Consider the following 14,956-nt stretch of genomic DNA (forward strand, 5'->3'; position numbering starts at 1 on the left):
GTTTCAGCAGCTGTGGCCTGTCCAAGCAGGGCTTGTCCCAAACCTGCACACACACACACACACACACACACGCACCGGTCCCCTGGGGAACTGCTGCCCCTGGTGGAATTCTCCGGCTACTGCAGCTCGCTCGCTGGATTCCTCTGCCACAGCTGCACTAAGACTGGAAAACGAGTTACTAAGTTTCCTCGCTTGGAAATAACTTCTGTGGCTGTGAGGGGGAGACATATCTCTCTAATGTGATGAAAGAGGAAGAATGTGGCACTGCTCAGATCTGCTTTACTCTACATTAGAGGCCTCGGCTGTCTCGCCTCACACACATAAATACATTTATGTGCGTTCACACACAGACACAAATACACACACACACACACACACACCCCCACACACACACGGACACACACCGACACATGCATGCACACACACACACACTCACACACACACAGACATACACTCACACACACACACAGATGGACACACACATACACACACACACACGTGCACACACACACAGACACAGACTTGTCTGGAGAATAGGTCTTGTTCTTTCCTGTGCCTCTGGGATGCTCACACACACGTACAGTGCATGCATATTTACTGTATGTCTTCCCGGTGATGACTCCGTGAGAACGTGTCTCTTCATGCAGGTGTAATTGCTGCAGAACTGCCTGGGTTTGCATCCGGGAAAGAGGAGCAATTTCTAGTTCATAAAAATTCCGAGTTCATTACTCACTTGTAATTTTTTTTTTCACATTTCTTAAAGGTATCATTATTACCCAGTTTGAAAGCACACTGGGGGGAGGAGGGGAGGGGGTAGGGGTGGGATTGTGTGTCTGCGGTTTTGGGATGGGTAGGAACAGGGTACAGAACCCCTTGTCATTATCCGGCCTGCTACGGAACAGGAACAGATGTGCAGGGTAGGGGTACAGAGGTACGGGAACGTCAACCAGTGTCCCGCCCTGCTCACGGTGGGGGGGGCTGCCCTCTCCCCTCTCCCCTCTCCCCTCCTCTCTGCTGTCGTTATTCGCTGACTGAGCGACTCTTTGGAACCCCTCAGACCTGGCAGGTGTTCCTGCAACCCTGTCCCGCGAGGGAAAGAGCACAGAGCACAGTGTGGGGTCTCTCTTTTACAGCAGGGTGTGTGAGAGTGTGGGGTCTCTCTTTTACAGCAGGGTGTGTGAGAGTGTGGGGTCTCTCTTTTACAGCAGGGTGTGTGAGAGTGTGGGGTCTCTCTTTTACAGCAGGGTGTGTGAGAGTGTGTGGGGTCTCTCTTTTACAGCAGGGTGTGTGAGAGTGTGGGGTCTCTCTTTTACAGCAGGGTGTGTGAGAGTGTGGGGTCTCTCTTTTACAGCAGGGTGTGTGAGAGTGTGGGGTCTCTCTTTTACAGCAGGGTGTGTGAGAGTGTGGGGTCTCTCTTTTACAGCAGGGTGTGTGAGAGTGTGGGGTCTCTCTTTTACAGCAGGGTGTGTGAGATGTGGGGGTCTCTCTTTTACAGCAGGGTGTGTGGGAGTGTGGGGTTCTCTTTTACAGCAGGGTGTGTGGGAGTGTGGGGTCTCTCTTTTACAGCAGGGTGTGTGAGGTGTGGGGTCTCTCTTTTACAGCAGGGTGTGTGAGAGTGTGGGGTCTCTCTTTTACAGCAGGGTGTGTGAGAGTGTGGGGTCTCTCTTTACAGCAGGGTGTGTGAGAGTGTGGGGTCTCTCTTTTACAGCAGGGTGTGTGAGAGTGTGGGGTCTCTCTTTTACAGCAGGGTGTGTGAGAGTGTGGGGTCTCTCTTTTACAGCAGGGTGTGTGAGAGTGTGGGGTCTCTCTTTTACAGCAGGGTGTGGTAGAGGTGTGGGGTCTCTCTTTTACAGCAGGGTGTGTGAGAGTGTGGGGTCTCTCTTTTACAGCAGGTGTGTGAGGTGTGGGGTCTCTCTTTTACAGCAGGGTGTGTGAGAGTGTGGGGTCTCTCTTTTACAGCAGGTGTGGGCTTGTGTGAGAGTGTGGGGTCTCTCTTTTACAGCAGGGTGTGTGAGAGTGTGGGGTCTCTCTTTTACAGCAGGGTGTGTGAGAGTGTGGGGTCTCTCTTTCACAGCAGGGTGTGTGAGAGTGTGGGGTCTCTCTTTTACAGCAGGGTGTGTGAGTTTGTGGGGTCTCTCTTTTACAGCAGGGTGTGTGAGAGTGTGGGGTCTCTCTTTCACAGCAGGGTGTGTGAGAGTGTGGGGTCTCTCTTTTACAGCAGGGTGTGTGAGAGTGTGGGGTCTCTCTTTTACAGCAGGGTGTGTGAGAGTGTGGGGTCTCTCTTTTACAGCAGGGTGTGTGAGAGTGTGGGGTCTCTCTTTTACAGCAGGGTGTGTGAGAGTGTGGGGTCTCTCTTTTACAGCAGGGTGTGTGAGAGTGTGGGGTCTTTACAGCGTGGTAGTGTGGTTTACAGCAGGGTGTGTGAGAGTGTGGGGTCTCTCTTTTACAGCAGGGTGTGTGAGAGTGTGTGGGGTCTCTCTTTTACAGCAGGGTGTGTGAGAGTGTGGGGTCTCTCTTTTACAGCAGGGTGTGTGAGAGTGTGGGGTCTCTCTTTTACAGCAGGGTGTGTGAGAGTGTGGGGTCTCTCTTTACAGCAGGGTGTGTGAGTTTGTGAGGGTCTCTCTTTTACAGCAGGGTGTGTGAGAGTGTGTGGGTCTCTCTTTTACAGCAGGGTGAGTGAGAGTATGGGGTCTCTCTTCTACAGCAGGGTGTGTGAGAGTGTGGGGTCTCTCTTTCACAGCAGGGTGAGTGAGAGTATGGGGTCTCTCTTTTACAGCAGGGTGTGTGTGAGAGTGTGGGGTCTCTCTTTTACAGCAGGGTGTGTGGGAGAGAGTGTGTGGGGTCTCTCTTTTACAGCAGGGTGTGTGTGAGAGTGTGTGGTCTCTGTTTTACAGCAGGGTGTGTGAGAGTGTGGGGTCTCTCTTTTACAGCAGGGTGTGTGAGAGTGTGGGGTCTCTCTTTTACAGCAGGGTGTGTGAGAGTGTGGGGTCTCTCTTTTGCAGCAGGGTGTGTGAGTTTGTGGGGTCTCTCTTTTACTGCAGGGTGTGTAAGAGTGTGGGGTCTCTCTTTTGCAGCAGGGTGTGTGAGTTTGTGGGGTCTCTCTTTTACAGCAGGGTGTGTAAGAGCACGCAGGGTCAGTCCGTTTCTCATTATTAGCTGCCGTTGTGTTTGCCTGTAAGGAGCACTCGTCTATGCAGACCTCAGGCTTAAACACACGCGCAGTGTGTACACACACTCTTCACAGATCAGCAATCCCCCTGTTTGTTTTGTGAATCGTCTTGTATAAAGAAAACCAAATATTAGAAAAACCCAAGGGAACGTATCGGTTTTAATTGTGTCTTTCTGTAAGAATAACTGAGTATATTTACGATTTGACTTTGGGCTTTTTTTTCCCCACAGTGTGCAGACAGAATTCTTTTCTTTCGAATAGTATTCAGAACCAGCTTCTGGCTCCTGAACCCACTCTTCTTAGCGTATCTTGGAAAAAAAAGGCCTCGGTATTTCAGAACACATTGTTCCCCGTTATTGTTAACGTTGCGCTCTACGAGGTACGTTATCTGGAAAAATCTACTCTGAAGCTGCGTCAGCCGATAGCAGTTAGCACAGTGCATGTAGTGTAAGCATAAGGTGTGTGAAAACATATACGGTGCATTTGGATTTACCGTATATTTGGAAGTTTTGCGTTTGTGTAGTTAGCATCATGTCCCTGAAGCTTTCGTTTGTGGTTGAACAGTAAAAGAGGTGTCCTGTGGGAGAGGCCCGCGGACATGTTTTAGTGAACAGGTTTGTACGGGAGAGTCAGGAGAGCGCAGAGCCGCGCGGTGCTCTCCCTCCGCCATCGAACGCGCGATGCGTGTGGCGCGGCCCCGACGCCGCGGGCGGCGTGTAAAGTTCCGGCGTAATTAAGCGGTTAGCGTGTGCGCCGCGTGCCCCGCGGGGGGATCCAGCCGACTTCCAGCGGTGGCTCCCTCCCGGCGGCGAAACCAGGCGGCGCCAGGGGTGTCGGTGGGAGGCGGACGGGGGGGGGGGGGGGGGGCGCGTGGGGATCGTTCGTTTCTGATCGTGTCTCAAAGCCTCTGGAGCCGCGGGGCGGAGACGGAGCGCACGGGGGGTGGGGGGGAAGGCGGGCTCGCGGGGGGGGAGGCGGCGGGAGGCCGCTGTTGGCGGGCCGCTGCGGGCTGCGGGCTGGCTGGCTGCTCGCCCCGGCTCCCTGGTGCCAGCCCCAGATGCGAGGCGAGGCGTGAAAGCAGGGGAAGGGCGGGCCAAACGCACACCCTGCCAAACCCCAGCGACACCCCAGCACAGACCGGACTGGGCTGTCACCGTGGAGACCTCTGCTTACAGTCAGCTCTGAGTATAAACACACCTTAACCTTTTATTTATTTTATACATACCCTGCATATACCTGTTCAGCTTTGAAACCTTGACTGGGACTGGGTGAGACCAAAATTGAGCTTTGGCCAAAAAAGATTTATGCATACATACAGACATGTTGGTTTGGATAAAAGCGTCTACCAAATATAATCTAATGTAATATATACATACAGTACATGCATACTTACATACATGCTATCTGTGTACAAAAACACACACACTCAAACCCACACAAGCACACACACACTCACAAACTCAACACACACACTCACACAACACACACACACACACACACACACACATAGTGTGTGAACATACAGTTTAAACTGGTCAGTATCATTAGACATCTCGGCACATAAATTTGTCTCCTCTGTGATTTTACATGGAGAGTAAATCATAAATCGAGTGTGTGAAAGGACAGGCTGTCAGAGGGGCCTTTAGCCTGGCCTGGCCTTTCATGCGCTGCTCTGCGTTCTCCACGCTTCAGACCCCTGAATGTCATCGCTCCGCAGACTTTTAAATCGCGCGCGTGATCGACCGCAATCGTGTTTCGGACCCGAGTTAAAGGTTAAAGCGCGGTTCTGAGCCATCTTTCTTTTTTTCCCAGACCTTTAGAGAGGAGCAGATGGAGTTTTCCCCCCTTTGGCGTGTAAAATGAATCGCTGTGTCAGGTCAGGGAAGCACCTTTTTTTCTTTTTTTACGGCGGGCTGCTGTGTTTTTATCTTTTGTGACAGGGGAAGGTGCTTTACTGTAAGGAATTATGGCTCATACCAGAGAGAAAATAAACGAGCTCTCAGTAACAGAGGCTTGCTCCTCTGCCTGCTTTTCTTCTGACAGACGTTTCTGTTTTCTGCTGTTTCTGCTTTCCCACAGTCAGGCAGACTTCGTGGGGTACTCGCTGAATCCACGGCGGGGTCGGGTGGGGTTGGGGTGGGGGGTTTCTTTTGGGGGTTGGAGGAAGAGCTGCTATTCCCTCTGTCCTCCTGTTGTCCGGTCGGGAGTTATGGCTTCTCCAGAGCAGAGGTTATTTGGCCATTTGTAGCAGCCAGGTTGGTGGTAATGGGGTGGGGGGTTGCACCTCACGGGACCTGGTTCTTCTCATGAAGGGTGCAGCACCCCTACGCGGGGAGGACCAGCCCCCGTTCGGCAGTGAGCTACCCCGAGCCAGCCTGTTATTACATGGTGTGGGTGCACCCGGGGGCTGACACCTTCACAGGTAACGTGATACGGGTGGGGCCACGGCACTGGAGGTGAGGGAAGGGGGTGTGTGTGGATGGGGTAGCGGGGGGGGGGGGGTTTGGAGCCAGCCGTTCGTCTTTCGGCTAATGGGGCCTTTTCTTTTCAGACCTGCTGTTTGTCGGCTTTACAAATGAACCTTATCTGATTACCTGGGCAGGAGCCCAGGCTCTCTGCCGGTCCCTTCCCAACGCCCAACCCAGACACCCCACCACTGTCCCACCGCCAACCCACCGAAGCACGCAGCCTGCGTCTGACTGCAGTCCCTGGGGCGTTCGATCCGTCTGCCAGCACAGGCGGCGGCGGTGACTTCACAGCGCAGTTAGCGGTGTTCTGGGTTGCTCTGTACACTGGCTCACCTGCGCAGATAGCAGTGTTCTGGGCTGTTCTGTACACTGGCTCACCTGCGCAGATAGCAGTGTTCTGGGCTGCTCTGTACACTGGCTCACCTGCGCAGATAGCAGTGTTCTGGGCTGCTCTGTACACTGGCTCACCTGCGCAGATAGCAGTGTTCTGGGCTGCTCTGTACACTGGCTCACCTGCGCAGATAGCAGTGTTCTGGGCTGCTCTGTACACTGGCTCACCTGCGCAGATAGCAGTGTTCTGGGCTGCTCTGTACACTGGCTCACCTGCGCAGATAGCAGTGTTCTGGGCTGCTCTGTACACTGGCTCACCTGCGCAGATAGCAGTGTTCTGGGCTGCTCTGTACACTGGCTCACCTGCGCAGATAGCAGTGTTCTGGGCTGTTCTGTACACTGGCTCACCTGCGCAGATAGCAGTGTTCTGGGCTGCTCTGTACACTGGCTCACCTGCGCAGATAGCAGTGTTCTGGGCTGCTCTGTACACTGGCTCACCTGTGCAGATAGCAGTGTTCTGGGCTGCTCTGTACACTGGCTCACCTGCGCAGATAGCAGTTTTCTGGGCTGCTCTGTACACTGGCTCACCTGCGCAGATAGCAGTGTTCTGGGCTGCTCTGTACACTGGCTCACCTGCGCAGATAGCAGTGTTCTGGGCTGCTCTGTACCTGCTCACCTGCGCAGATAGCAGTGTTCTGGGCTGCTCTGTACACTGGCTCACCTGCGCAGATAGCAGTGTTCTGGCTGCTCTGTACACTGGCTCACCTGCGCAGATAGCAGTGTTCTGGGCTGCTCTGTACACTGGCTCACCTGCGCAGATAGCAGTGTTCTGGGCTGCTCTGTACACTGGCTCACCTGCGCAGATAGCAGTGTTCTGGGCTGTTCTGTACACTGGCTCACCTGTGCAGATAGCAGTGTTCTGGGCTGCTCTGTACACTGGCTCACCTGCGCAGATAGCAGGGTTCTGGGCTGCTCTGTACACTGGCTCACCTGCGCAGATAGCAGTGTTCTGGGCTGCTCTGTACACTGGCTCACCTGCGCAGATAGCAGTGTTCTGGGCTGCTCTGTACACTGGCTCACCTGCGCAGATAGCAGAACAATGCTCCTGGCCCTCTCTGGGGTTCACGTTCATACGCCAGCCTAGCCTGATGCTGCTTTCCAGAACGTTCCCTCCCTTTGTCCATCGATATTACGCGTTTTCCGCGATGCCGTTTTTCCTCATGGAAGCTGATTTTTATTCATTCTCAGCTGCACGGGGAGTTTTAATCCCACTGTAAATACCTTCCATGTTTGAACTACAAAGAGCACTCGAGAACTCTTTGGTCTCATTGAGGTATGGCACACTTTGTACAGGCTGGTCCAAACATTTTAGCCTCGTACCACCTATTTTTCAAAAGCACTGTGGCAAGAACCCGCAGACAGCTGGTTTATTGATCACACCGTTAAGTGTCTCTCCCTTTTAAAACACAGGCACTAAAAGCAGTTATGCATCGCTTCACCAACGCAGCATATCCACTCTCCCATCCAAACATTTACGTACATTTAATACAGGCTCCGCGTAATGTAATTAGCTGTCTTAACTATTTATTTCCCTGCGGCGATTCATTGTCTGTGTGAAAGACAGTGAAGTCTTTGTTTAAGAGACCTACCTGCAGAGCGCACCTAGCGCCCCGGTCACGCGCTGGGAGGTGTAGGTGACTGCATAAACAGAAACGGGATATGAGTTATGATGTTCGTTGTCGTAAGACCACAACGCAGCCTTGTTGGCACACGGAGCCGTCTCCTCGAGTCATGGCTGCAGGAGTTAACTCCTTCCACCGGTGACCATGGTAACATTTCAAGTCAAGTCAAAGGCCCCCGTAAGCTGTTATTGACAAAATATGTCACCGACTAAGGCCTGGATAATGGACGACATTTTAATTACCTGCTGACTGTGTTCATTCTGGTGTCACTGAAGAAATAGCTGTTTAGTATTTTTTTTTTTTTTTTCTGAGCTCACTAATTCTTCCTGTTGAGGAGAGGCCAGATGACGTCACACAGGGGTTATCCAATCCCTGCATCCCCCTTCTGACCACTTCTGTGCACCCTGTTGTCCCAGGCGTCTGCCACAAGGCCCTCCTTTTAACATGAATACCATGTTGGGTTTTTACAAAAGTGGGTGCGTTCAGGAATAAACTTTTACAAGAAAGATGAAGAGGCTCTGCATAGAGTTTAAATGCAGTTGTGTGGTTGTGAATTTACTCGCACATTGAGCACGCTGGAAAGCTGAACGTTAAATAGTTGTTCAGCGAAAGTGGAGCTGTCTGGTTCTGGTTCCATGCAGAATTTCGGAACGTTAACGCGAGTGGAAGCCCAGGATGGATAATCACTCTCCCCCCGTTTTCATCCCAGACAGCCTGGCGCACCTCCACGCTGCGTCGGAAAACACCTGCTCAGGAGGAGAGAAAAATGCATCATCCTCCATTTATCTTTAGTCCTTCCTGTCACCTCCAAAATGGCAGAGAAGAAATGTAAATGTGCGTAATTGCTCGGGAGATTGTTAAAGCGTTTAAGCAGCAATTACCGCAGACGAAGTGTTGGCCGCAAGCTAGCTAGGAGGCAAACACAATGAGACTGGCGCACTTGTGATGGCGGCCATTTTCAGCAGTAATGACTCGTTTTTGCACTAATTGTTTCTTTCAGGGAAATGGTGTGGCTGAAAGCAAGTGAGGTTCTGTGCAGTATTTCCGCCTGATCCGTCCATCCGTCTCTCTCTCTCTCTCTCTCTCTCTCTCGTTTCTCCAGCTCCTGTCTTCTACTTCGGGGACACGGAGTACCGCGTGGACGAGAGCGACGGGTTCGTGGAGGTGAAGGTGTGGAGGACCGGGACGGACCTGTCCAAAACCGCCACCGTCACCGTGCGCTCCCGTAAGACCGACCCGGTGTCCGCGGAAGGTGGGTGGCGCCCCCCTTTTCAGTCCCGTTATGAACTTCACAAAGCTCACCGTTCTCAGAAAGCGAAGCCAGTGAGATTCAGTATTTGAGATTTAAGAAAAGAACCGTCTCTCAACATTATTTTAAACGTTTGCGGCGAAGGATTTATTTCCGTATGAAGACGTGTTGTCGACTGCGGTCTTGAATTACACGGTGTGCAACCCCAGGGGTATATAGGAGCGATCTCTTATTTCTGCAGAACAGGGTTTTCACGGGTGAATTTATCCACGGCTGTCAGGATCTCCCTTCCCCGGGGATCCGTAAATTATTAAGGGGTATTTAAATCGTGCCGCGTTCTCTTCGAAATAAAGCGTTAACTGCAGGTTTCCACAGGATTCACATGACAGTGTTTATTAAACAAATCCCTGGCAGCTCCTCAGGGGGCTTGCGGCCGAAGCTGTGTTGGCTTATAGAGAGAGACGGTCGATTCTTGGAGGAGGAAACTCAGGTGGAACAACGCGTTTCAGTGGCCTCGAGGAAGGGCTTTTTTGTTTTTACCACCAGCAGAGGTGGAAGAAGCGAGCGGACCCAGGTTCTGCTGGGGGAGGGCGTAGAGGGCGTAGGAATGCGAGCGGCTGTGGTGTGGTTCAGCATGACTCCAGGGCAGTGTGTGTGTGTGTGTGTGTGTGTGAGGGTCTGAGGTGGCGATCTGCGTGGTCCGGGCAGATCCTGAGGAATGCGTCTCTTTTCTCCGCTCGCCAAACACGCACGCACGCCGTCACGTTTAAAAGGAAGAGGAAAAACAAAGCCTGGAGTCTGTCTCCTTAAACTCCTCCACTCCCAACACCCCCCGCCCCCCCCCACCCCCACGATATCTGCTGCCTTCAGCAAACCCAGTACCCCTCTACCTCCTCCTCCAAGCTTCCTCTTTCATCCCTTCTTTGAAAATATTGTTTTTGCGTTTCTGTCTCTAATCTGCGGTCGCTCGGTGGAAGTGTGGCGCGCATGGCTGGGCGGTAAGTGCGTGGGAAAGAGGACGGCGTAACGACCGTGACATCATCGACAGGGCCCTTTCAAAAAGCCGGGGCGCTGAATCACCCCGCCGGGCCCTCAGAGGTGCCCAAACGGCCAGCGGCGAACTCTTAATCCTCCAATAAATTCCAGACGCTCGGCGCTGTCTAGGTGAGACGGAGGACTTTAATCTTCTGCCACAGTTCTGAGGTTCAGTCTTGTGCACAGTAACTCCTTGCCCATCGACCGGTAAACGATCAACCGAGGATCACCCCACCAACGTCTTTTTCATACATGATTGTTGCATATATATGATGACTGTTGGTCAATCCAAGATTTTTAAAAAGAGTAAAATAATCTCTGTATTAATGAAGAGACGAACGCAAATTTTGTAACAGAAGACTGGAAAGTTTAGTAGTACAGCTGTCCGTGGGAACACATATTTTAGTTCTCTTTTATTCCATCTTAACCCTTTGAAGAGTAGGTTTTAAAAAAAATGTATTTTTCAAAATTCTAAGTCAGTGTTCTAGAACTCCATCGCTTCCAATTACCAGAGGCGATAGTTATATAAGCATTAGAATGTTCAGGTCCATCTTCGATGGATTAAAGCCTTTTTGCCTCTGACTCACTGAAGTCCTCCTGCTCTCTTCCCATAATGCAGCTGGGGCGGACTATGTGGGCATCAGCCGGAACCTGGATTTCGCCCCCGGGGTCAACATGCAGACGTTCCGTGTGACCATCCTGGACGACCTGGGCCAGCCCGTCCTGGAGGGGGTGGAGCGCTTCGAGCTGATTCTGCGGATGCCCATGAACGGCATTCTGGGAGAGCCGGACAAGGCCACCATCTTCATCAACGACTCCGTCTCCGACCGTGAGTGGGCCTCCCCCTTTGGGGTCCGTTTCTGTGCAAAAAAAAACACAAAACAAACAAATTCCTAATCCGTGTGTGTTTCTCCTACATGTGAATGATCTACTATGGGGATCTCAAACCTCAGTGTCTGCTGTTTTTCAGCCTTGGGAGCCTGGCGTGTGAACTCTTCTGGCAGCGTTTAAAATTCAGTCCTTAAAGCCCCTGAAACACACCAAAAATGCAACTCCTTCAGTCCGGGTTTTAAATTAAGTCCGAAACCCAGCAGATACTGCTGCAGCCCTCCAAGACTGCGCTTTGAGATGCCCGTTTTTGAACGAACTACAAAGCCGCTGCTGAACAGCATTCGCTGCACGGTTCAGCCTCCCCGTGTCTCTGCGGGGCCTACAGTAACGATTCTGGACGCGTTCGCTGGAGCGCTGCTGTTTTAAAGCAGCAAAGAAAGAAAAAATAAAAAATAAAAATGAAAGGATTGGGGGCTGTCCGTCTGAATGCTCGTCGTCTCTCAGTCCCCAAGGTGCAGTTCCGGCAGGGGGCGTACGTGGCGAACGAGAACGCGGGCCAGCTCTCGGCCGTGGTGTACCGCAGCGGCGACGTCGGCTACCGGTCCACGGTGCGCTGCTACACCCGCCAGGGCTCCGCCCAGGTGATGATGGACTTCAACGAGCGGCCCAACACCGATGCCTCCGTCATCACCTTCCTGCCGGGTAAACGGCTTGGGGGGGAGGGCAGGGGGCGGAGGAGAGGGGGGGGGGTGCAGTGGGGAGGGAGGAGGGCCATGGGTGGTGGGGCGAGGATGGGCAGGGAGGGTACAGAGGTATTGGAGGGGAGGGCCATGGGTGGGTGGGGCAAGGAGGGGCAGGGGGTGGCGTGGAGAAGTGTGAAGGGGAGGGCCGTGGGTTGGTGGGGCACATAAGGGCGGAGGGTGGCGGGGAGGGGAGGGGCATGGCAGGGAGGGGAGGGGCAGGCAGGGAAGGGGTAGGGTGAAAGGGTTCTGTTTAGGAGTTAGTGGTGTCCATCAGGTTTGGGGCCAATTCAGTCAACTTAGAAAATTCTCTGTGCCAAAATGAAATGGAGCTCAGCCCTGATTTACATATCTCCTGCTCATAGATGTGATTGATTCGTGTGTATCACCCAAAAATACATCTCTGCACATCTGACTCTGTGACTGATGGTGTTAAATGATTACTTACGAACAATGGTACATTTATGAGCATCTGAAAGGTCTTTGTATGCAGTAGCCATATCGGTATTAAGCCTCCTTCTGCCAATATTCTGGAGCTGATAATAACTGACACTATCTTTGTCTGTGTGATTTCCACTTTATGCAGTTTATTAAACAGTTATCTCTGTGCAGTGTTTATCTGGACCCACAGTGATTATATGGCCTCTAATTTTTTATCTCACAGAGAAAAAAATAAATGTGAGAGAACTAAAGCTGTTTTTTTTTTTTTTTGCTTAGTCATTTTCAGTCACAGTTGTGTACTGTCTGTACTAATGCTCATTGTAAAATAAAGGGATGTTTTGGGAAATTTTTGGGAAGTAAGGGACAGCTGTCCAGTGCCTAACTGCCACTCATTCTCTCTCTCACTCTCTCTCTCACTGTCACCCTTGCTTATTGTCTCACTCTCTCATTCTCTTGCATTCTCTCTCTCTCATTTCTCGTTCTCTCTCTCTATTTCTCTCTCTCTCTCACTCTTGTTTCTCATTCTCTCTCTCTCTCTCTCTCTCTCATTCTCTTACATTCTCTCTCTCTCTCTCTCTCTCTCTGCATCTCTCTCTTCTTCCTCTCCTTCTCTCTCTCTCTCCCTCCCTCCCTCTCTCTCTCTCTCTCTCTCATTCTCTCTCTCTCCTCCTCCCTCCCTCTCTCTCTCTCTCCCTCTCTGTCTCTCTCCCTCCCTCCCTCTCTCTCTCTCTCTCTCTCCCAGGCGAGGTGGAGAAGCCGTGCGTTCTCACTCTGGTCGACGACTCGATCCACGAGGAGGACGAGGAGCTGCGGCTGGTGCTGGGGAGCCCCAAGAGCGAGTCGCCGTTCGGGGCGTCCGTCGGGGCCCAGAACGAGACCCTCGTCAGGATAAAAGACGACTCGGACCGTGAGCCCCCCCCCCCCCTCGCCGCGGCTAACGAGCTCCAGGCTGAGCATCGCTGCCGAAACCCCCTCAGAGAATTTAATTTTTAGATTTATTTATTTGCACTCATCGTATTAAAATTAAAAAACAGAACAAATGCACTTAGTTAAAACAGTACAAAGCGGGCTATTGTAAAAAAAAAGTGAAATGCTAAAATGAGAAACGATTTGTAGAGTATTGAGTGCAAGGATTACCCACTAAGCCAGCAATAGCTGGCTCATTTTCAGTGGGGTCCGAGACTGGACTATTAAAATAAGTAAATATACAACAAGTGTACAAATCTGGATCTCTACATTTAAAAATGTCTACAGTACAAAGATATGCACGCGTACGCGTGCACAACCATCTGAACCTCTGGCTCCACTTGTTAGCAGTGATGACGGCCTACTGACTGTTAAACCTCCCCCCCATCCCCCTTACCTACCTACCTACCTACCTACCTACTTGCCTACCTGCCTCTCTCCCTTTTATTGCTTTTCCTAAATTGAATGTAGAATACCACTGGTAAAGTTTCAGGCTGCATGAAATGTAATGTAATTTTGAAACAGCATTGCATGAGAAAGATAACAGAGTGGCAGAGGAGGAATGTTCTGGAACGCTGAAGCCGCTGGTGTGCCACTGTTTCCAGTTTGACTGAAGTGGAAGTGTTAGTTCATTAGAAAGCCAGTTTCTCTCTTTCTCTCTCTCTGTCTCTCTCATGTTCTCTCTCTCTCTATCTCTGTTATTCACTCTCTCTCTCTCACACACACACACACACTCACACACTCTCCCTCTCTTTCTCTCTCTCTCTCACACACACTCTCACTCTCTCTTACTCTCTCGCTCTCTCTCACACACCCTCTCTCTCTCTTCCCAGGGGCCATCATCAGGTTTGGGGAGACCAAGTTCAGCGTGAGCGAGCCGAGGGAGGCGGGGCAGGTCTCCGTGGCGAAGGTCCCGGTGCTGAGGGTGGGGGACGCGTCCAAGGTGTCCGTGGTGCGCGTCCACACCAAGGACGGCTCGGCCACCTCGGGGGAGGACTACCACCCCGTGTCCGAGGGTGAGCTACGGTTTGGAGCAGGGCGTCCCAACCCTGCTCCTGGAGGTCTGCAGGCCTGTAGTTCTTCACTCCAACCCTAACAAAGCACACCTCAGCTCAACAGCAAGAGGCCTTGTTTGGCTGCCAATTTGTAGGTGTGTCAAATTAGGTTTGGAATGAGAATGTATAGTCAGGATTGCAGGGGGGGCTGGAGCCTATCCCAGCATGCAACGGCTGAGAGGCAGGAATACACCCTGGACAGGTTGTCAATCCATAACTGGGCACTCACACCATTCACTCACACACTCATACCTATGGCCAATGTAGAGTATCCAGTTAGCCTGTCTTGCATGTCCTTTGACTGTAGAAGGAAACACGAGGAGAAAATACGAACTCTACAAACTGCCTCGATTCGAACCCGGGACCGTCTTGCTGTGAGGTGACAGTGCTGTCCACTGCACCACCATGCCGTCTGGGAATTTAAAATTGACAAATATAACATTCTCTGTTTTGTTCATAAATGAAGATGTATGACCTGATGTCTTGGACGAAGACATATGCAAAGGCACTGTTTCTTCAGGCCCTGTACATATTATATCCGCCTGTGCTTTGAGTGGACATATTTCATGTTTTGCGCTGTTATTGGATTTGCGAAAGCCTGGAAATGACACAGCCATTCTGGAAAGGGCAATGTGTCACTCGGGTTCCGTTTCAGAAGGAAAGGCTCAACAGATTCCTCTGACAGATGGGAGAAATTTTACTGCGTAATTTCATACAGTGATAATTATGCGAGAACAAAGATAGCTCATCTTGAAAGAGGTTATTAGAAATGTATGCTAATGTCTCTGTGTTATATCAGGGTTAGTACATTACATCACTGCCATTTAGCACAAGGTCTTATCCAGAGATTATCTGACTTCCACAATCAATTTTTTAGCATAGTATTCATTTATACAGCTGGATATAATCTGAAGCAATTAAGTAGCTTATGTACAACGGCAGTAGCCTACCTGGGAATCAAACCTGCAGTCTTGGGAGTACAAGCCCAGT

General features: G+C 51.4%; 1 protein-coding gene across 1 annotated transcript in view; it reads left to right on the top strand.

The window, feature by feature from the left end:
- The window catches only part of LOC135236020 (FRAS1-related extracellular matrix protein 2-like), an 80,992-nt gene that overhangs the window by 51,196 nt on the left and 14,840 nt on the right, over nt 1-14,956 (top strand). Inside the window, exons 7-11 of the mRNA XM_064302145.1 lie at nt 8,752-8,901; nt 10,553-10,762; nt 11,269-11,466; nt 12,688-12,852; nt 13,745-13,927. Coding sequence (XP_064158215.1) covers nt 8,752-8,901; nt 10,553-10,762; nt 11,269-11,466; nt 12,688-12,852; nt 13,745-13,927 — 906 coding nt within the window. The remainder of the gene's footprint in view (nt 1-8,751; nt 8,902-10,552; nt 10,763-11,268; nt 11,467-12,687; nt 12,853-13,744; nt 13,928-14,956) is intronic.

Source organism: Anguilla rostrata, chromosome 12, assembly GCF_018555375.3.
Source record: "Anguilla rostrata isolate EN2019 chromosome 12, ASM1855537v3, whole genome shotgun sequence".
In the NCBI taxonomy this organism is placed as follows: Eukaryota; Metazoa; Chordata; class Actinopteri; order Anguilliformes; family Anguillidae; genus Anguilla; species Anguilla rostrata.